General features: G+C 41.7%; 1 protein-coding gene across 22 annotated transcripts in view; it reads right to left on the bottom strand.

Annotated features, from left to right (window-relative positions):
• Nucleotides 1–22,146, bottom strand: part of LOC146315546 (ankyrin-3-like) — a 162,487-nt gene that overhangs the window by 3,035 nt on the left and 137,306 nt on the right. For 9 of the 22 annotated variants that reach the window (XM_084735499.1, XM_084735497.1, XM_084735502.1 and 6 more), the window contains 11 exons: nucleotides 21,155–21,236; nucleotides 12,491–19,765; nucleotides 11,526–11,600; nucleotides 10,974–11,105; nucleotides 10,437–10,580; nucleotides 6,022–7,471; nucleotides 5,454–5,616; nucleotides 4,428–4,508; nucleotides 3,989–4,072; nucleotides 3,748–3,854; nucleotides 1,959–2,050 (listed from right to left, as the gene is read on the bottom strand). In XM_084735499.1, the coding sequence (XP_084591625.1) occupies nucleotides 1,959–2,050; nucleotides 3,748–3,854; nucleotides 3,989–4,072; nucleotides 4,428–4,508; nucleotides 5,454–5,616; nucleotides 6,022–7,471; nucleotides 10,437–10,580; nucleotides 10,974–11,105; nucleotides 11,526–11,600; nucleotides 12,491–19,765; nucleotides 21,155–21,236 (9,685 nt within the window). Of the gene's footprint in view, nucleotides 1–1,958; nucleotides 2,051–3,740; nucleotides 3,855–3,988; nucleotides 4,073–4,427; nucleotides 4,509–5,453; nucleotides 5,617–6,021; nucleotides 7,472–10,425; nucleotides 10,581–10,973; nucleotides 11,106–11,525; nucleotides 11,601–12,490; nucleotides 19,766–21,154; nucleotides 21,237–22,146 lie in introns of those variants that run through there. The other 13 variants (XM_084735509.1, XM_084735508.1, XM_084735510.1 and 10 more) reach the window with 9 other exon arrangements.

Raw genomic sequence — 22,146 nt, 5'->3', positions numbered from 1 at the left:
ATTAGGTGCAGAGCTGAAGCCAGGAGGACATTAGCTTAGCATAAAAACTGGAAGCAGAGGGAAGCAGCTAGCTTGGCCACAAAAGTCAGAAATTTGATGACTTAAGACTTGACTTGACTCCAAAAAGTCTTGCAACTCAACTTGGACTTGTGACTTCACTTGGACTTGAGCATTTAGACCTGATACCTTACACCAAGCCCAAAAATAAAAATATATATATTCATTTGCAGTTAATTTGTTGCAGGAAGGAACTATGAGGAAAAAATGTTACTTTACTGAGCTGCGGTGCGGTGGTCAACAATGTGCAGGTGTTTTACAGACCAATATGCAAGACATCCAGCTTTGTTCAATATTTGACGTTGAACAAAGAATGGTAAGTTAAAGCTGTGTTGTTAAATTGGCATTACATCTGATGAGGAGTGCAATATGATTTGTTTAGGACTCAAAACTCAAAGTTTAGGACTTAGGACTTTGAGTTGAGTACAAAGGACATGAGACTTACGTAGAATTTGCAAATGGCTTGGTTCAACCTCTGCTAATTAACATGTTGTATCTTGTTTGGTTAATAAAAGCACAAACACAAATATGAAAACGACTTTTTGTAGTTTTAGGTGGCATTTCATGCTGTGACAATTTTTTTTGCCAAAGAACAGTTTATCCAACTGCCCAGCATGTCTGTGCAGCATATCCACTGGTTGCCTGGTGTTATGAGTTAATTAGCAGTGCTGGTAGGCGGAATTCTGAACTTTGGAGAGATTCAAGAAAGCAAAGCAAGAAAGCCAATGAGCATATCTGCCAAAATGCTGAATTATTCATTTTAAAGAGAGAGTACAGAGCCACTGAATGCGGTGGACTTATGCTGCTGGTCTCTGGACAATTTGAAATGTGAAATTTTCTGACCTCCTCCTTGAAAAATATAATGAAAGGCCAACTCGGGGCAAATTTATCGACCCTCCCCGACTTCATGAAGAAACAGTTGTCTGATGTCACACAACAACGGCAGCACGGAGGTCATATAGTAAAACCTGTTCTGCATGTAAATCGATGCCAAAACACGTCATCAGTATAAAGTACCTTAATATAAAATGTATAATGGCATCTGTTACCTCATATGTAACTTTTCCTCTTCTGTTTCATTTATGCAAGGAGGGTGCACAATCATGTGTGCACTTTCCAAAGAAACCCAAACCACAAACACAATTTGTCTTGGTCAGCTATGTTTTTTGTTTACTTTTGGCCTTGTGGACCTGGAACACTTTGGGGTCGGAAGTGGGAAATCTCATCTGGGAAAATCAGACCTCTCCAACATGGTCTGGAATGCAGCTTTAGGACTGGGTAAAATCTCAATATTATATTAATATTGAAATATTTGATTAGATATCATCTTAGATATTGGATATTGCTATATCATGTTATGACCTTAGTGTTGTCTTTTCATGGTTTTAAAGGCTGCATAACAGTAAAGTGATATAATTTTCTGAACTAATTTGCCTTAACCCACTTAGCCGTTACATCCACATTACTTATGATTATTTATCAAAAGTCTCATTGTGTTAATATTCACAACAATAGTCACACAATATATATATATATAGTCCCAGCAATACTGACACAACATCAATAAATATCTTTATTGAGGTATTTGGTCAACTATATCATGATATCTGATTTTGACCATACTGCATGGCCCTATGTGGACTGAAGTGAGTTTATAATAGAACTGAATAGAGTCAAGTGCTGACATTTTGAACAGAGAAGCACAGAACGATATTGCGGTAAAGCAGCCAAAGGCATTAGAAACTGTGATGGAGCTGTGGAGTATTGCATGAAGGTAATTTTATGGACAAGAAGAAAGCATAAAGATATAAAGAGGGCAAAATGCACAGATACATACAAATTGGACAACAGAGACAAGGGAACTGCTGAATATGTGAGTGAGAGACAGTAAGCTACTGTACCTTGTGGAGCACAACCATCCCTATGAGTGGAGCTTTTTATCCCCTGATCTTCTCTCATCCTTTCGTCTGCTGTTCCTGGACCCCTCTCCTTGCTGGAAAACACAAACACACACACAGAAACATTGATGAGACGTGGTGCTCTCATGAGGAAAACAACCCAACACACAAACCTAAAACAGTACATTGAGATGAAGGAGAAAGCAAAGTCGCACACACTGTAGGAATCTGAAAGTAGCACGTGTTAGTTGTAGATTAACTGTCAGGAAAATAATTAGGACCCAAACCACACACCAACCAAACACCTGGAAGAAGAAAAATTATGTTATTACGGAGTGGGTTAGGAACAAAAGAGGCAGATTGTATTTTCACAGCAGAGTCACAGCACTCATTAGTCATACTGTTGACTAATCGGTTAAACACTCAAAAAGACCATTAAAACCACACAGTCAGGAGCACAGTCAGCATCCCCTTTGTTATGCAAACACAATAGACAGCACACAGTGTCAAAAAACAACATGCACAATGATGCAGTTCAGATGGCTGCATTTATGTTTCTTTTTCCCATAAGAGAGATAATGATGACAGGTAACCTCAACCAGTTAATCCAGTGTTAATTGAAAATTCACCTGCACCACTGGAGGAAGACAAGATTAAATCAAACTGATCCTCTTTTTGTTTTAAAGCTGCAGTGAGACGTAACTTTAAAAAATATACAATGACTGTGCCATTTTTGAGACTGTTTTTTTTTCACTCGTTAACCCTGATTTCCCTCTTAAAAGAACACCTAATTACAGTTAGGGAATTCACATGCATGACAAAAGCTATATTTACATGGATCTTAATATTCCACAAATAATCGCAATCATAGACCATCAGAATAAAAATGCCTAACTACCTGAATTGGAAGTGACTGGCCTGATCTGTCCTGATCAAAAGGTAATTTCAGCTGAGTTGAGAGGGGTGCTGTAAACCTTTGATAATCTGTTCAATAGGAAAATATTTAGTGTCTGTGTAAACAGTTAATTTGGATTCTCTGATCAGAATTAGAGCATGAGCGATATGGGATTTTTGAGACCAATACATACACCAATCACTGATATGGTTTTCAATATAGTGATTTTTTTGTGCTGGAAAAAAAAAAAAAAACTAGACCTTTTCTAAGTGGATCTACACTGACATGGCTATGTAAAGGTACTCAGAAGGCTGTTTTCTTGAACAAATAGTTTAATATTCTATATTCTATTTAAAATGTTGAATAATTTCACATACACATTGTCCATTAGGGGCAGGCTGTAAAACAAGATGCGCCTTCTCAGCATGTGCACCTGCCATTCTCAGAAATGTTCCCCGCTGTGCTAAATCTAAATCATTGCAAGCATCTTTTTCTGCAATACATGCTCTGCAAAAAGTTTACATATCAGTGCATATTGGTAAATGATAATGATATACGTGATAAAGCCCATATCAGGCCAACATCAGGCCCATGCATCAGAATAAATTTAATCATGTTGAAGAAATGTTGTCCATGTAACCTTAAATAATGTTATTTATTGTAATTATTATTATACTATATACTATATCTGCTTGTTCCAATACTTAAATGAAGCCATATGCAGCTCACACCGAGTCAAATATTTAAACAACAATGGCCACAGTCTGTTTTTTATCAAGGCTGATAAAATAGGCTTGCTCAGTGCAGCTCTAAGTCTAACTTTTTCATTAGCTATTAACCTTCCACCAATGTTCTCCTATAACACAGTTCAAGGGTATCTTCATGCCAACCTCTGACCCTTCTTCCTGCAGAGTGGGACTGCGCTGAAGGTCTCGGTGCCACCTGTCACCTCCTTGGTTGTCTGGCGTGGGAGTAGACACTCGACGAATAACCTTCCTGATCACCTGCCCCAGGCACAAGGATGTTGACAAAGAGGAGCAAAGGATCTGATGCTGTCTGCTTTTATAAAATCATTTAGCCACTCTCCATGTGATAGGCTTTATTTCAGAGCTGAATGGGAAATGAAGTTATACGTTACTTTTCTACTGATGAGGTTACCATCTTGGTCCATATAGTGTTCCTCTGTCATAGACTCGCCTGGGATGTTCTTCGCTTGTTCTCCCTGCAAGAGTTTGTGGTTAGCTCACAAATAAAGACCGAGAAATGGCTGATTCAAAAATGATGAAACAACGCTTCACCATCACCACACGGAAAAAACACCCCGAGTCAGAAAGAGGCGGCGCACTTGTTAGTCTTCAACCAGCCAATGTAAACACCATGATATGAAGTAGCATGAAGCGAGACAGGCTCAATACTATAGTCATGAACACAAACATATCTATAAACACACAAAGAGAGTAGAACTATCAGTACACCGAGCAAACTATGCACACCAAACTGACCCATCTAAACTAAATCAAACCAAACCAAACCAAACCAAGTCTCAGACCAGCGCCGGCTCCAGGCTTTCAGAGTACCTTTAAAATGAGACGGCGTCTGAAGATTCTGGTTGTTACGGTCTGTTCTTCCTCTGAACCGGAATCTACACTAACCCGCTGCTGAGGGAGGTGTTATAAGGTCATTACACAAACACATGGAAGGAGTCAGGAGGAGAAAGCAGGACACACATGTATAATCAAAAGACTTAGTTAGTGGAGACATTTTGTCCTTCAACTCCATGCGTGGCTGTATCAGAAAAGAGAAACCTGGAATAAAACACTGAAGTTTGTTGCTTTAGCACAACTATCTTCATAGTTAGAAGAGAACAATAAGAATCGTGAACAAAACTAAGCAACAAAAGCATTTAACTCACTTTTAATCAAATTAAAGTCTCCAAAATTTGATGATTTGGTTGACTTTAAAACAATTCACATTATGTACAGAGCAAGAAAAAAACACCTGTTGCCTTAAAGTATCCAAAAGGTGTTTAGTGAAACTACACTGTACGTCTGTCAAAGGACTGAATGTATGTAAGAGTTGAAATGAGGAACTGAAAACATGTCAGACATTAAGTAGGCTTAAACAAAAGTTTAAAAATAACATACTGAACAAATATGATGATCAGATACATGGACAGGGAAGAGGAACTTACAGAATGTAAGTTTTCTTTTCTTTTGTATAGGCTGGTCTTAATAGTGGTTCTGTTTTTTCTGTTTAATCTTACCTTACACATGCTAATGTGTTTTCCAGAGCATACAAATTATAAACTGTAGCTTCAGCCTACATTGTTTTTGGAGTACAGATATGTCTCCGCTGTGTATTTATGTATAGGAATTTGTAGATTTATACAGATGAAGCAATTTCTACTCGTAGACTGAAATAAATTCTATTCTGTTCTAACTTATATGGTAGGTTCTCCTGCAATAATGCGCTGTGCAATATAATGCTTTAAGAGCATCAGAAAATAAAGAGAATTTTATTCTGCACTGTTTAAACTACTGTTTAGGGTCTTTTTGTTTGTTTCTTTTTATTATTATTATTGTTATTATTGCTTGTAAATTTACCTGGACTTTTTTCTCTGACACAAGGGCTCCCTCTTCCTTTCTGCCGTTCGATGATTCCGATGAGGCGTCCTGAGGTGAGTGCTTTGAATTGTCGCCGTTCTGTCGGGACCTCCCTGATTCTCCCCTGGACGAGGAAGTGATGGAGTCACTTGAGTTCTCTTGGCTGTTGGGAGGAGAAAACACAGAATTAGGATTTTAAGAAATCTTAATGTAGGAGCACTTGCTGGACTCAAAATGAGCTTGTTTGAGGTGCTCTTTTCATAGAATACACATGAATACATGAATACAAATATCACAAGAGTCCAAGGCTGTCACAATTAAAATTTCCTGTTTGATGGTGAAAACTGTCAGAGTTTGTTTAAGAGTCTGACTTGAGCATGTTGTGACAATAAAGGCATTTGAATTGTATTAAAAGAGTGTTTCTTGCACAGAATTAGGATTGTAGTTGGTGGATAATATAAAGAGCTGAAAAACTAAGAAAACCATAAATATCATATTCAGAATGGCAAAAAGACTTAATATTTTTAAGGGATTCTGTTTGAAGCTTTTAGTTGTGTAATATTTTTACCTTTCCCGCCTGTCGAGGAGGTCTGAGCTGACACTGCGGCCTGGCGTTGGTGGTTCCACATTGACGCTGGATGAATCACTGTGCCAACCTGAAAGTGAACACACTTCTTTTTCTGCCTGTTCAACCTGATCAAGAGTCTCCTCAACACTGGCCTCGGTCTTCTCTTTGTCCTCCTCCTTCTCCTCTGAGCCTTCTTCTTTCTTCTCCTCCTCCATCAAAGATCCTAAGAGATCTTCTTTGTCTCCGTCTCCCTCCTCCTCCTCTTCCTCATTGGATCCAGAATCGCTGGGCTGGCGTTCCTCAAGTGCCTCAACCCAGGCCTGAGGGGACAGCCTAGCTACAGCCTGGTCCTCAGGCGCATCTTCCCCTTCTGATGTCCCGCGAATGTCTCTTTCACTACCACACAACCCCTCTTCATCCTTAAACTGCAGTTCTCCACCTGTGTCGTCCTGGTAGACCCTCTCCTCACCATCCCCATCAACTATTTGACCCTCAGGTGTTTCATCAACACACTCTTTCACACTCTCTGCTTCTATTCTATCATCTTTTTCCACTTCATGCCCAATTTCTATCAGATTATGCTGTTCTTCTGACAGACTGTCCTCCACCTCACAGGCTGCCTCCTCATTCCCATCTTGAATAAGGAGGAGCTGCTCATTTGTCACATCTTTCACTTCCTCTGCAGTTCCCTCCTTCTGTTCCACCAAAATGCTATTTTCCTCTGCCAATGGAGACCTATCTTTTGTTATCATCTCACATTTTCTTTCCACATTTTTAATCAAGTCCTGCTCTACCCACTTCTCCACAAATCCATTTCCCTCTTCCAATTCTGCTGAAGCAATTTCAACAACCTTCTCTATTTCTTCTATCACTTCCCTTTCACCTCCTTTCAAACCTACATCTTCCTGCACCCCGTTTTGCGCCCCTCCGTCTCCCATGTGTGCTCTGTCAGGCGATGAAGGGGTTATTGATGATACTGATGAGAGGGAAGGGGAAGATGTGGAGTAGGCCATGTCAATGTCTAATTCGCACATTGCAGGCACGGGGTGCGACTTGGGCTTGTGGCTTGGCTCCATCTCTTGACATGACCTGTCCTCCTCCTCGCTCAGAAGCAGCTGGTCGTTCAGAGCGATATGGGGCTTTCTGACCTTGGAAGGGACAGGATCGGGGAGTTCAAAGGCGGGGACGGACAGGGCGAGCTCACAGGGTCTGGGGGGGCTCCTAGGGGGGCTCTCCAGCTCTCCACTACCGGGCTCTATCTCCGGGCTCCAGGGCAGGGGCTGAGGCTGGGAGTCGGCCAGCAAAGGGGTGTCTGGTTCTGGGTAGTGGTGTTGTTGGTGGTGGTGGGCAAGGGAAGGGTTGGGGGTGACAGGGAGTTCGGGCTCCAGAAAATGGGGGTCGGAGTGCAGTGCGGCGGGGGACTGCAGCTCTGCTAGAATGCTCTGATAATCTGTAGGTGACAGGATGACAAATGTAGAGACATACCGAAGCATGCCACAAAAGAATATAACACACCACAAACACCCCCACATTAACAAACACACACACATTAAAACCCACACCATATGACGTGGACAATGGCACAGAGGCTGAGGTGTAAAGCATGTAACCAGACAACCACTAGCTGAGATGGTGATATGTCAGGGTTATAATGGCAGTATGACAAACCAATGCCAAACATATGCAGTAAAATGTTTCTATATGCTGGGGGATGCAGTCATGTGCAGGGTTGGGTATTAATGGATTACATGTAATTGGGATTACATAATCAGATTACGAAAAAGTAACTATAATCAGACCGTATTGTGTATTATTATTATTATTATTATTATTATTATTATTATTATTATTATTATCATTATTATTTTAATTGATTATTTCATCTGTATAAACATTTTTTTTTGGTCAAAATGCTTGTAACTTTTTCCTGTTTTCTCAGCTTGCATTGCTGTTAGGACATTGCACAGGAGAAAAAAGCAAAAAAAAAAAAAAAAAAGATGTTTTGTTTATTCAAAGGTTATATTTCCAAAGTTTAAAACATACGTGAACAACTATTGTTAACTTTTTATTTTACTTTTTAAAACTTTGTATGCAAAGCATGAACAAAAGTAGCTAATTAATTGTTTATAAAATATTTTACAAGTTGGCGCATGAAATATTTTTTAAAAAGGGGAAAATGTTAATGTTATATATCTATATAGATTTGGAGTGTAAAATTGTAAAATAAAGGTCCTATTTTGAAGAATTTCATAATTTTTCTAATCCTATATACATATTTATATATATATATATATATATATATATATATATATATATATATATATATATATATATATATATATATATATATTTATATATACATATATATTACAAAATAGCAATTCATTTATTTTACCAAAACATTAATATATGCTTGTCCTTTTAAATGCAATACATTTTACTGTATATGTTTGAAAATGCCATATTTAACACAAATAAAAATAATCAAATATTTAAAATATATAAAGATGTACATTCAAATTGACAGTAATCACAAAAGCAATGTTATGAGTAATTGTGTGATTTTCAGTGAGTTCATTCAACAGATGTGGTGAGGTAAGACATTGAAAGTGGGACACATCAGTGACATAAGGCCGTATTTATCGTGTTGCGTGGGATGTGATGACTTAAAGATATCAATGTTAATGTCAGGGTGTTCTGTTACATGCTCACATGAGACAGATGAGAGATGAGAGAAGGAATAGGGGAGCACGCTAAATTAATATTTCCATTGTGGATGGGTCAACGCGGGTTTGACTGGGAGGTGGAGGGATGGAGGGCGCACAAGTACACTGGCAAACAGGACAGGGGGACAGGGAGCGGAGAGGAGGGGAGGAAGGAGTGGGGCTAGTACAACGAGACCCAGAGGGAGAGACAGGAGGAAGAGGAGACAAGGAGAGAGGGGAGACAGGACGAGAGGAGGAGGCCAGCTGGGTCGCTACAGACTCTTTGCTTGGAGAGGCGGTGACAGAAAGCGAGGCCCTACGTGAGGATGAGGAGGGGATGGGTGAAACAGGTATGGTGATGGATTCAGATTGGTTGGTAGGTGTGGCTGGTCGGAGGTCAGAGTTAGAGGAGGTGATTGGTTCTGCTTGTGAAGGGTTCGGAGTTGGCGTGGTGAGCGTGGGGGAGGTTGAGGTAGGAGAGGACGGTGGTGGCGTGTTAACAGGTAAAGGTGAGGTGATGAGGGGGATCGGGGATGAAGGGTGTGGAGAGAATGGGAAGGCAGGGGATTGGCGAGGGTCAGCAGGGGTCTGAGGGATGACGCGTGGGGAGGGAAGGGGGAGGAAGTTGAAATGTGACGGTTCAAACTGCGCTGGAGGTGCCAAGTCTTTGAGTGAAATGGAGGACTCGTAACTTGGAGAGCGGCGTGAGGAAAGGGGACGACAGGTGGCTGCGAGAGGAGTGGGTGGGGGTGTCGGGGTCAGTGTTGGAAAGTAGGGGCTGGGTGTCTGCACGATGAAGGCAGCTTGAGTGCTTCTGGGAGTTAAGGGGATAATTATGCAAACTATGGACAAAATATATTGGCAGGGGGGATGTAAAGAAACAAACAGACAACAAAAGATGGTTTAATGTGAAACATGCTTACAATGAATGAATAAGTTGATGGAGGGATGTGTGGAGGAGGAGGAGGCACATGAGGGATGGATAAGGAGAGGACAGCACGTAGATATCAGCAAAACATGACTCTTAATTTGTTAAGAGCTGTTATGTGCTGTTATCAGCAGTGGATACTGCTGTGGAGAGGTGATGGGAGGCAGGAGGAGGAGGAGGAGGAGGAGGAGGAGGAGGAGGCAGTCTGGTTTCACAGAGGAAGAGACTCTCATCTATCCAAGGAAGGCTCAGAGGAACTGGAGGAGAACTAGGAGAACTAAACTAAATCAATAGAGGAAAGCAGACACTACAGGGTTATATCATTTCTACTCAACTCAGACATAACTGAAAAAACACTTAAAGCAGTATGTAGTATGCAGCATGCACTTAGAATGGGATTTTAACACTGGATATTGCTCATTTGTGACAACTGGATACACTATTGTGATTTGTAGATTAAGTAAAAAAAAAGATGGGTAATTCAACAGGACCCAATTCAAATCAGTGCAAGTGTTGAAGTGCTCGGAAAACATAATTTAAATTGAAAAGCAAGAAGGTTTGAAGTTTAAAGCAGGATATCATAATCATTTCAATGGGGCATAAAATGTAAAGCACAGAAATGAGGACAGTAGGAGCCAGTTGTCCAAACAAAATCCAAGTCTGACAGTAAATCAGCTTCTCTAGGGATCTGCATTAGGACTATACATATGTGATCCATGCATTGGCACAACAAGAGGTAGCAGGGAGAGGTAAGAGGTCAGCTAGACAGAGCTAAACTTTACCATCAGCCTGATCCCGGAAAACAGCGTTATCATCGGCAAAACATCTCGTGCCTGAAATGTTACCATAGTCAAATATTGGGCCCTCCAGTAAAGTCACAATATCCATCCGATTGACTTTGGTCAGCACTGCAGTTAAGGCATCCGCTGTGGGGAAAACAAAAAAAAAGGTTACCTATTTAGTCACCTGACAAATGATGAAACAAAGTTTGCATATTTGAGCAAAAGGTAATGGTTTACTAATGACAATTATATATCAGACTCTTCTGAACAATTTTCTTCGTAAAAATATGTATAATTTTAAAATATCTTTCTCTAAAGACAGAAAGAATAGGAGGATAAACAGGAAGACAGTCTTTTCAAGGTGATTAACTTTTTAGCTTTAAAGGCACAATGTGTCAGACCCTAGTGTGCACAAATCTCCTCGTAATCAAGAGCAGAAAGACAGAAAAGAGTGACAAAGAGAAAAAAAGAAACATACAAAGGGAGCAGAAATGGTGACTGAAAAGTTCAGATTTTCAAATATAAAAATAGTCTTACTTGTGGCATTTTTCCCTTCCCGACTGACCCATTTCTTAAGTAGCATGAAGCTCTGTGCTGTCAGAGAGTTGGGGTTCTCTAGTCTGATGTGGTTGATCTCATCCACTGTGAAGTTCATCTCCCGAGCCAATTCTGTGATGGGACACAGACAGCAACTCAGACAAAAATATTTAAGCTTTAACACACAGTCTTTAAAGTGTCTGTCATGTTATTCAAAGCGCAAACACATAGATTGCAGAGGGTAATATGTTATACATAAATTTGTATTTCAATATGATTTAAGTCCTGTGATTGATAAAACAGCTTGTAACCTCAGTTATTGCAATGCTTTTCTGTGTTAGGGAGACTGTTTCATTACTTTTTTCTCCATTAGATGATCTGAGGCTCCCCTTTTCATTGCTACATTTTAAAAGCATAAATTCTTTGTAAGTTATTCTGTTAGCCTGAAGATGGCAGTAAATAACAGGGCTTCAGACTGATAAGACCATACAGAGCACGGTGGTTAAACGGGAACCAAGAGAGAGAAAAGGAGAAAAGAAGAATGTTTCTCACCTGTCCAACTGAGGCCCAGGTGATCTGCAACAATAGCCATCCGTAAATCTGTTCGCTCACAAGGACTTTGGGGACCTGGGAAAATACAGGACAGAGACTCATCAATAAAATTCACATTCTTCTCCCCCAATACACAAATATAAGAGAAAAATGAACATGTACATAATTTTCCTTTTCTGGCCATTTATTTTACAGAAATAATTATCAAGGTAGTGTTAAAAATATATTACAATCATTAGCATGTTATTGTAATATAGCTTTAATATTAGTTTAATTATTTCTCTGGGATGGCAAGAAAAGGATATTTCACATTAGAGACATTATGGGCAACTGAAATATGTTCATAGAGTAAGTGGTGCTCTGTGACTGTTTGTGGTATGTATCCTCTAGGCAGGCAGTAACTGTCATGAGAACCACACAAAACAAAGCATAACATGACTCTCAACAACAGACTCGTAGTTCTACAGATCTAGGGTGGAAAAGTCTATGTTAGAATCTAAAATGTCAACATGCGAAGACGCTCTTGTGTGTTCTTTGCCAACACTAGTTAGTTTAAATGACAATTGATAGCACAAATTCTAAGAACAAACTACTACAATAACTTAGTAGCCACCCTGCACAGACAGACAGACAGACAGACCAGGGAATTGTCAAAAAAGGGACTGGTTGTGCCAGTGGACCAGTCACTACTACTGGCATGCTCACTCTACTGTACGAGGGTTAAAAGGGGGTTTGGAAGAGGGGAACAGAGGAAAGAGAATCTTGCAACAAGGACAATACAGTACACAGTACATCAATGACAAAAAAAGAAATTTAAATGACAGCTACTGTTCTGAAGAGAATATGTAAACACGCCACAGGCATTCCAGTCAATCCAATAAACGATCACAACGATGTCATGCAACTAAAAGTGAAATATATAAATATATAGATGTATTTTAACATAGTGTGAAAGTTTTACAAACTAGGCTTGATCTCCGCGATGGGAGGCGTTCGAGACCCTGTGAGTCCCTGACTGCCCTCCTTCCCACCAGTCCGCCTACTCCTCCTGCTTCTCTCACTGCCGGAGGCCCTGTCCGTCGTCGCCACCTTTGCCCTTACGGACGCGGCCCCGGCCTCAGCCCTCGAACCTCTACCAGACCTGGATGAGCGGGAGGGCTGGGAGGGCTGGGAGGGCTGGGAAGGCTGGGAGGCGTCCGACAGAGAGGTGCTCCGGGAGGTGCTGTCTTCCTCCGACTGCTCTGTCTGCGTCTTTTTCTCCTCGTCTGACAGGCGGTCCACCAACTTTAGCGTCTCCCCGCTAATGCCTTTAAAGTATTCGATGGTGCGCTTACAAACCTCACTAGGGTTCTCCTGTCTGTCCTGTCTACATGCTCCCTCAACTGTGACATTGGTGACCTGATGTCTGTCCTTCAGTGGTAGCCTTGAGGGCAACTGTATGGCTGCTCTGTCTGTGTCCAATGCCCTCATTGGCTGTGAGGTAACCCGAACTGAAACAAGTGAGCTAGCTGTGGTGACGGGGCTGCTCTTCTTAACATCCTTGATTGGTATTCTAGATCTGGGCTCTACTTTGGCTATGGCTGGCTCTCCTCTTTTCCTGACCTCCACCGTCACTGCTTGTTTGGGCTTCTGTTTGCCTATGGCTGTTCCCTGCGTGTGAAATGACCACCCTGATGCTTTAACTGGAAGCCTCGACTTGGGCTGCTTCACCTCACTTTCTTTAACCGTTTCACCTTTCTGCTCCTGCACTTGATTTATGTTGTGTACTTCCACTCTCTCTTCTAAATCCCTACAGCACAGTGTTTCTATCCTGCTAGCTTTTTGAAGAGTGGGCTCAGAGGAGGACTGCAAATTAAACACCACACTACCACACTGAATGTAGTTGGCCTGAACACTGGAGGACTCGAGGTTATTGTTGTTGTTGCAGTTTTCTGAAGGGTAATCTCTTCTCTCTATCTTGGGCTCAGTGTGTCTACTAGACTGGCTCTCTGTACACTGACTCTCTATACTGATGTATTCTGGCACCATCTGACCCTCTGACATCTCAGCTTTACAATCGGCGAGATCCCCTGAGTCTTTTTTCACAGTTATTGAAGCAGCTATGCCCATCTTAATAGGAGTGCGTAATTTGGGATCAACCTTAGAGGCTGTGATTGTGCATGAGGAGGCAGTCTCAGCTATGGCTTCACAGGTGGGGGCATCGGTACCGGTATAGCCAGTGTCACTGCCAGGCTGTGCAGGGCTGCATTTTGCTGTTGTTGTTGCTGGTGTTGTTGGTGTAGTGCTGTTGTCTGTGGTAGTATCTATAACTTTCACCATCCCATCTACTGTGGCCCTCTCCCCTGTTTTTGACTGAGAGGAAATTACCCCCAGGATCTTGCCCCCTCTCCCCTTTTCCCCTGTTTTAGGGTCAGAGGAATGCTCACCAATCTGGAAAAACTGAAGCCTCTCTTCAACAAAGTCCCGCTTGCTCATGTCAATAGCACCACTGCGGGTCATCTCAAACATCTTCCCTTCGTGGAAAGGGAAGGGGTTAGGCTCACTAGTCGGTGTGCTCTCGTCAGTCGGTGTTCGAGCAGGGGTTGTGTCAGGTGTTGTAGCCTGTGATTTGTCCTCCACCGATAAACCAAAGGGCTTGGGATCGTCCTCTTTTGTTTTGGATTCAAAAACTCCGTCATTATCACCCCCTTTGGTGGGCCAGGGGTCAAAGTCCAGGCCTTTGGTGGCAACAGTTTTAAAAGTTGAATTCAGCTCCTCTTCAAGTTGGTAGCCAAAGTAGTTATCTCCAAAGCCTTGCCTATCTGGATGTCTTCCTTCGAGGGTATAATCTTTTTCATCTCCACTGCTTTTTGCGGAAGATGTGCTGGTTTTAGTCTTTCCATTATCCCCCCCATCCTCACACTTCTCTTCCTCTATCACTTCAAGCTTTGACTGACTAAAAGAACGGTCAGTTGTTTTTCCATCATTGGACAGACTAGATGTTTTAGGGTCCTCACTCAGTCCGTCATCCTCATCCTGAAGGTCATACCCATCTAAAGAGTCAATCTCAGTTGCATCTGTGTCATGGGAGAACTCAGCAGTGGTTGCAATGGAGCAGTCAGTGATTGACTGGTCATTGCCATTTTGTTCAAAGTCAGCATCTTCTGCCTTTACGACACCATTGATCCCAGACTCCTTATTATTCCCATTTTTCTTTTGTTTTGGGCGTTTCTCTCCCTCCTCTTTCATTTTGAAGGTGTACTTTTTGATAGGGATGGGATGGAAGACAGACTCATCATCACTTGAGTCACTATTTTCAGCTCCAGGGGGAATAGGGGATGGGGGCTGGACCCTGATGATTGGCTCGGCTAAGAGGTGCCTATCATGCTCCTCTTGGAGATTCACCTCCATCATCTCTGTCTCTGCCTCAGAAGAGGCACATGACCCCCTTTTCTCGGGGTCCGACTGCTCTGCCTCTAAAGGAGGAGGAGGAGGAAATTCTATATAAGCCACCCTTTTCTCCTTTGGTTTCTGTCTCTCTGCATCCTGTTTTTTACTGTGATGGTCTGAGGAAGCTGGCTTAGGCTTTTCCTTCAAAGGCTCCTTGTAGATGAAGGTCTTTCCTTCTTCCTCTTCAGACTCCTCTGGAATCGGGCTTGGCATGCCAGGCATGAAGCCTATCACAGAGTCTGGTGTTCTTGAGGTCAGACTCATTTCCTCTGAGGTGGGGGTCTCAGGAGTAACAGGACTTTTCCCAGAGCTGTCCATGAAAGTCACTTGTTCTAGTGTGTCATCTTCTGGACTTCCTTGAGGAGATGGAGACTGCTTTTGCTTGACAGTGTAAAATGCACCCCTGGTCTCATGCACTGTCCTACTCTCATGGCTTACTATCTTTTTGTACGTTCCCAGCTGCCCTGAGGCTGTTTCTTTCTCATACTGCTTTCCGACTTGGATGCTAACATACACAGGTAAGGGCTTAATATCTTTGAACCCCTCTGTGACAACTACAGGAGTTACTTGATCCAAATACTCTACTTGGTCACTATCAACACCGTTACACACTACATTTGATTGGCTACTGTCTGATGAGTCTGTGGATTTTCCTACTGAAGATCCACGTGTAGACTTGTTGGATTCAGAGCTACTGTGTAACCGACTTCTAGCTAATGTAGGTATATGAGACCCTGCCCTCTCATATGGTTCAACAGAGGCATCTAATTTTAAAGTGGTGGATTTGTGGTTTTCTGAGAAATTAGATGGCTTTCTTACAGGAATTTGCGATTCCGAGTTTTTTTTTAGACTATCATTGCTATTTGGACTTTCTCGGACAACAAATTCTGTGTAAATGATTTTCTTGGTGGTTTCTTGTCTTTGGGAATCACTATTATTGCTATCTTTCAAAGAATCATGTATTAAAGAATGAGATAGTTTTGGAGACTGGGGCTTATAGTTGCCATACTCCTGGGTCTCCCATGATTTGAATAACTTCTTCTCTTCCTGATCTTTTCCACTAGTCTCATGCTTGGGTGAGAACTTATTTGATTCACTATCTAGACATCTCCTCTGGTTTCCCGGACTATCTGGTGTTTTTGGAATGTTTGAACCAGCAAACACCTGATACACAGGTAGTTTACTTTCCTGGAGTTTCCTAATTGGAGGATTTGAATGTTGACTATCCTGAGGACCTCTATCTTGCCGTTGAGCCTCTTGCTCAAATTTAAGCCTTACTGCACTGACTTTGGAGGAAGACATTTGAAAAGGTTTCGGGCTTTCACTCGCGTTTCCCTGTGATTTACTGTCTCCGTGTTTTCTTGGGTCTGAGTCACTGTACTGCAGCAATACTCTCCTCTCTGGACTGCTGGGTAAGCTGGCACATTTCCTGTCACTGGAGCTGAACCTGTCTCTGAGCCTCTCTCTGCTCCACTCCTCCCCACTACCCCCGGTCCTGTAAGGTGACCTCTCTGGACTGCTGTGTGTAGAACTGGGCCCTGACCGAGATTCTCTGAAGTCTGGTCTGCGAGATTTCTTCTCTGGAGATGAAAGTTCATCATTTAGCTGTTCTGTTTTATCACGAAAGAACTGAGATACCTCACTGAGTTTTTCCTCTGCTTCCTTTACAGTCCTGTCTACCCTGTCCTCATACATAAGCTGTTCTCTCTCCTTGCTCTGTGTGTCATCTGACACACGCATCCAAACTGACTGCTTTGGGCTACCAGGCTCAGAAGAGTACTGCAAAAGTGTCAGTTTGTCAAAGCTATCATCAACATTGGCCATTCTTCCAGATTTGTCAAACACATTTCTCGATGACCTAAAGACATACTCTGTCCTTGGCCCAACTGATCTGCCCTCACTGTGACTGCTTCTGTCTGGTGAGTGGAAACGAGACCTGTCTCTCAGATATTCCTCTGTGTCAGAATGAGACTGGTCAAATTTCTCAGAGAGTAGCATTTTCTCTGCGAAATTGTAAGATTCTCCCCTGAGCTCTGATGATTCATCCTCGTTGTACTCTACGGACTGCTGACTAAGAAGCTTTAGTGTTTTGTAAGAGTCATCTGCCATGAGCTGGGCTGAACTAGGGCGACTGTCTTCCTCTTGTGACATGGGTGTGTTCACTCTGGGGGAGTCAAGGTACACCGGCAGTGATTCCTCAGGCTCCTCCTCTTCCAGTCTATTTCCTGGGTAGTAATACGTTTCCTTCTCTGCATGGTTTTTTGTCTCTCTGATGATGACCTCTGTTGGTTCTGTTTTATTGCCTTTTTCAATGTGAACCTCAATTATTCTTTCAACTTTAGGTTTGGAGTTGATGTCCTCAAGCACTCTTTGTGATGTTTCCTCATTGCCAGACTTGTGTTCAAATAGTCCAACTAGTTCTCTAGAAGGGTCCTTGCCTGACTGAAAAGCCTTCATTATGTCATGCACAGACATGGTTTCCTCACACCTTTCCGATGCTGCTTCTTTGCCAGGTGGTTTGTGGTAGACCATCCTGGTGGTGGTAGTGATGTGAGTCTCCTCCTTAACCCTCATCCCTTTTCCCATTGGATCCTCATCAGGGCTGACTTTAACTGAATAGCATTTATTCTGTTCTGGAGTTGATGTAGTTTGATTCAGATGCCCTTTAGAATCTGAATCAATATATCTGACAGGATGTGCATCCTCCATTGCAGGTTGCTTGTTGTCCTCTGGGGGTTCATAACTCCTGATGACATGGACGACCTCAGTCCTAGTCTCAGTGATCACTGGGGGAACTGGGATATCCTGAAAAAGGGCCTTGGGACCCATGCCTTCTGCACTCTGAGGGGCAGAGGGTGTCCTTTCACTCCTGGTCTCAAAGCCACTGTCTGAGAGGGGGCTTTTGTCCTGCTCATGTGAGATATCATCGGGGGATTCTAGCACAGTGTCTGCTCCAAAAAGTGCATCTGCTACTTTACTGATCTCTTTGTCTGAAGCTGAAGAGCGCATGTTTGTTGGAGGCATTTTGAGCTTATGCTCCTGAACTGCTATGGTGGGTTTTAGGACACGTTTCTGCTTCTCCTTGCCCTCTCCCTCTCTCTTACCCTCATCTGTTTTATGCTTTGTGTCATGCATTTTGGAGAAAGAGCTGCTACCTACATCATTGACCAGGTAGTCAACCACTTTTGAGAGATTGAAATCTCTATCTGGTAATGTTTTTGATTTGGCTTGAGGGACCACAGTCTCATATCTTGGTGGATAGCTCCAATTGCTTGGTGGTTGTTCAACTTGCACTTTTGAGAAGTGGATGTCATCCAAAGAACCCCTTGCCAGGGAAACCCTACCATCCTTTACAGCATCTTTAGTAAGGATTTCACTCACTTTTACCAAATCTTGTTTTACTTTCTCCACAATCCTATATGGCTCCTCATCCTCTATCTTAGCCTCTTTAGGAGAATCAGACTGAAATCCTTTATTGGCTGTAGAATTTGGGTCTGTCTGCAAGATGGCTGACATTCGTATCAAGTCCTCTTTCATTTCAGCTACATCCTTCAGAATCTCTTGGCTGGATGACAGTGGTGATGTGGTGTTTGATTTCAGGCCAGCAGAAAAAAGAGGGGCTTTGATAGGGGAAAGAGTTCTGGCAAAGGAAGACTGCAACTGAGCATTCACCTCAGGGGTCTTCCGTGGGGACAGAAGTGCAGCAGCTGACTTGGACACCTCAGGTAACTTTTTAAACTGGGGTTCTGGCAGCACATTGATTACAGAGTACACTGGAACAGTCATTGTGCTGGACGTCACAGCAGTGGTGGCACTGGGAGGGGATCTTAGAGACGCATAAAGAGAATTAGAGGCTGATGATCTAATGGACTGGTATGAGGAGGACGCAGAAGAGGACATGGACTTCAAGGTTCCATAGCCAGCAGAACAAGAATTGAATGTTTTTTCAACCTCATCAAAGGCTGCATTGACACTTGTGGTCGCAGCATTTGTGGTTGCTTGTATTCTCTCTTGCAGGCTGCTTGTGAGAAGAGATGTAGGAGATGAAGAGCGGTACTGTGTAGGAGACACAGTTCCATTGATCAGAGCTGCAGCGCTTGGAGCAGTGTTGGATTTAAGAGGTGACGAAAGAGAGGAGAACAGGTTTCTTGCAGGGCCAATGGCTTCTGAGGCAAAGGAACGTACAGAGGAGAGACCAGGGACTGTTTTTATAGGTGAAGAGGAAGATGCTGTACCACCAGAGCCTGCCATAACGGTCTTGTACGGCAGAGGTGAACTGAACATACTCAGAGAGGATTTTGGAGACGTTGGTGGTGTCATGCCTATGGATGCTCTCTCAAGAAGAGGGCTTCCTCCTCCAGAGGCAGTAATAGGGGAGGTCCTAGCAGACAGTGCTGCCAGTCCTTTCATAGATACAGGATCTGGGGCACTTTTACCTGGTGAGGCCAGGGGACTGGGGGTGACCTGGGCTGGGTACTGGTTTTGCTGGACTACAGTTTTTATGGGAGAGGAGATGGTTCTGTAAGATCGGATGGGAGAGGCCATGTCACTAACTGACTTAACAGAGGAGGCAGGTGATCCAGGGATGTTGGTCTTGATGGGGGAGGCAGAGTTGATGGACCAGACAGACTTTAATGGAGAGGCAGAGGGCGTGTTGGATGACGAACTGGAGAGGGAGCCAAACCCAGACTTGGCTTGGCCAGGGACGGCGACAGGAACAGGCGACCACGCCTGATAAGATCTCGTTGAAAAGACAGGTTTGTGAGGGTAGCTAGAAGGCTGTGTTCTCGGCGAGCTTCGATCAGTTGTTTCTTCAACAATAATTTAAACCAAAAGCAATAAGGAAGTGAACATAAAATGTAACGTAAAATAATTTGAAATAAAACATAAAAACCAGAAAGAGAAATTTGAGTCAGTCAGAAACAAGATTAATCACAGCAGCATACAAAATTTTAAACATGAATTCTGAGAAAGGCCCTTATTCAAAAACCAAGGATGGCATGACAAATGATGATCTAAAATCAGACTAATGATAAATTACACCAAATAAAGAATATCGCATGTATACGAACAAAAATGCTTGACATGGTAGTGTTGACAAAAAAAATGACATGATAAATTCCATTACAATTCCATTGACTTTTGATGTGCTTAATCTATGTGCCTCGTTGCAACAGTGCCTTTTACTGTACATGTTCGATTGACATGTGTTAATCCTTTCATTTGGTTCATTTTCAATGCCAGAGATGACCCCACAAGTGTATACCATTAATGAAGAAAAATATCACTTTACTTGTTTGGTCATGACTTAAAATAAAATATGAGGTTGCACTTTACAAAGAAGTAACAGTAAATCAGCCATTCAAGTCTGTCAAGTATGCCATGCAATTTAAGTTATATTTAAATTGTCTCTGTTTTCAGTTTAATCAGGAATTGTCAGGTCATACTAATGAATATATTTTAAATCTTATAATGAATATATTTTAAATCTTATAAAAATCAGTGTTAACATCATATATGGACAAGGTGGGAATAATATACAAAAGAGACAGCATGTCAGAATTTCTGTCTTGATAACACAAAATGCAGTGTGAAATCTGACCTTTAAATATATAATGGCTGCATGGAAATGTATACCAATATTTTGTAAACAGAACAAATGTAACACTGTTGGAAAATGATTCTTCTAACACAGTCTTACTATAGGGGGAAATAAAGTTAATGTAAAGTGCAACCTGTTACCACATTACACAGCCGCACACAATCATAAAGCCAATAAGAGTGAAATGGCCACCGAAAGAATGAGAACAATTCAAAAGAATATTTTTATTCAACATGAATTAAAACATTTTTTGTTCAAATGATAAATGAACAGACAGACATTGATTCCCAGTGTTTCCACAAATGTAAAATACAATAACAGTTGAAACAGGGAGACTATTTGTCAACATGAGGTGGGTAAGCAAAGCGTAACACACAGTAAACCATGCAGATGTTGAATGAGTGACAGATGACCAAAGAGTATGTGTCAGGTGAAGAGAAAAAAATGATTGATGAACATGTTTTGTCAAGTAGAGCTCTTTCTATTCTAAAAATATGTACAAAGTATAAAGGGAGCTTTAGACACTAAAACGAATTAAAATCACATAAATATCTGAAATCAGTTAAAAATTTAATGTAAGTAAAAATGGCAAACTCACTCGCTGCTGGGTCGGTCAAATAGCTGTAGCGCTTACGCAAAGCTAAGGAGGCAAAGGTATGACGTCGTTCTGGCTTTTCAGTCTGAAACAAACAAAAAAGAACAAAAGATGTTTTAACATAAAAATATGATGAAATTTTAAACTGATCTAATCTATCAAAATTAGGTCTAAATAATGATGCTAGATTGTTAATTAGATTCTGCAGTGCACGGAAACTGCCCTGTTTTTAGTGAATCAGTACATGCAGTTAGTACTGGCACAAGGAGGCACTGCAGGTGTACTGTAGTGTCTGTTCTGGGGAGAAATGGACTGTTTTCCTGCATCTCTTCACTCACTGCATTTCTCAATGTCATTGCAATGAAATAACTGCAGACAATATCTGCTTTGTCTGTAGGTCTACTCCAGTGAGTTTTAAGCTTGGACAAAATCCAACTTTCACTTAAGTTCGGTATGCTAAACGAATATCCTCTTATCATGAAGATTTGTTCCGCAGATAATCATCAAATGTGTACGTTGTCTTAAAACTACAATAATAGCAGTAATTGTATCAATTTAAATATGACTTATGATCATATTGGACAATTCAGCATTACATGTCTGACAGAGAGAACATTCAGTGCCTATACAGTTGATAGTTGATATTGTGTCTGTTTTTATTTTCTGTTTTACTTGTCTCTCTCTATGTTTTCAGCAGGGTTACTGCTATATTTCAACCACAAAATAAATGTACATGATTTTGGTCATTCCATCGTGAAACTAGCTTCCTACTCACAATGAACATGACTGCGTTTGTTGTTTTCTTCTTCTGTGAGGTTTTACAACATTTGACAGTATTCTGTAGTTAATGATTGCATTGAAAAAGGAATATTGAATATAAAATGTGATTTGACTTAACTTACATTTACATATTTTATTGAACTTATTAAATATTTTCAAGAAATATGCATGACAGACTAGTTGCCCCATTTGAGAATTGCTGGTCTGGAGTGTCT

The sequence above is a fragment of the Lutjanus erythropterus genome, chromosome 14 (genome assembly GCF_056507025.1).
Source record: "Lutjanus erythropterus isolate fLutEry1 chromosome 14, fLutEry1.hap2, whole genome shotgun sequence".
NCBI classification, from domain to species: Eukaryota; Metazoa; Chordata; class Actinopteri; order Lutjaniformes; family Lutjanidae; genus Lutjanus; species Lutjanus erythropterus.
The sequence above is the reverse complement of the archived record's forward strand: the minus strand, read 5'-3'. Positions and strand labels throughout refer to the sequence as shown.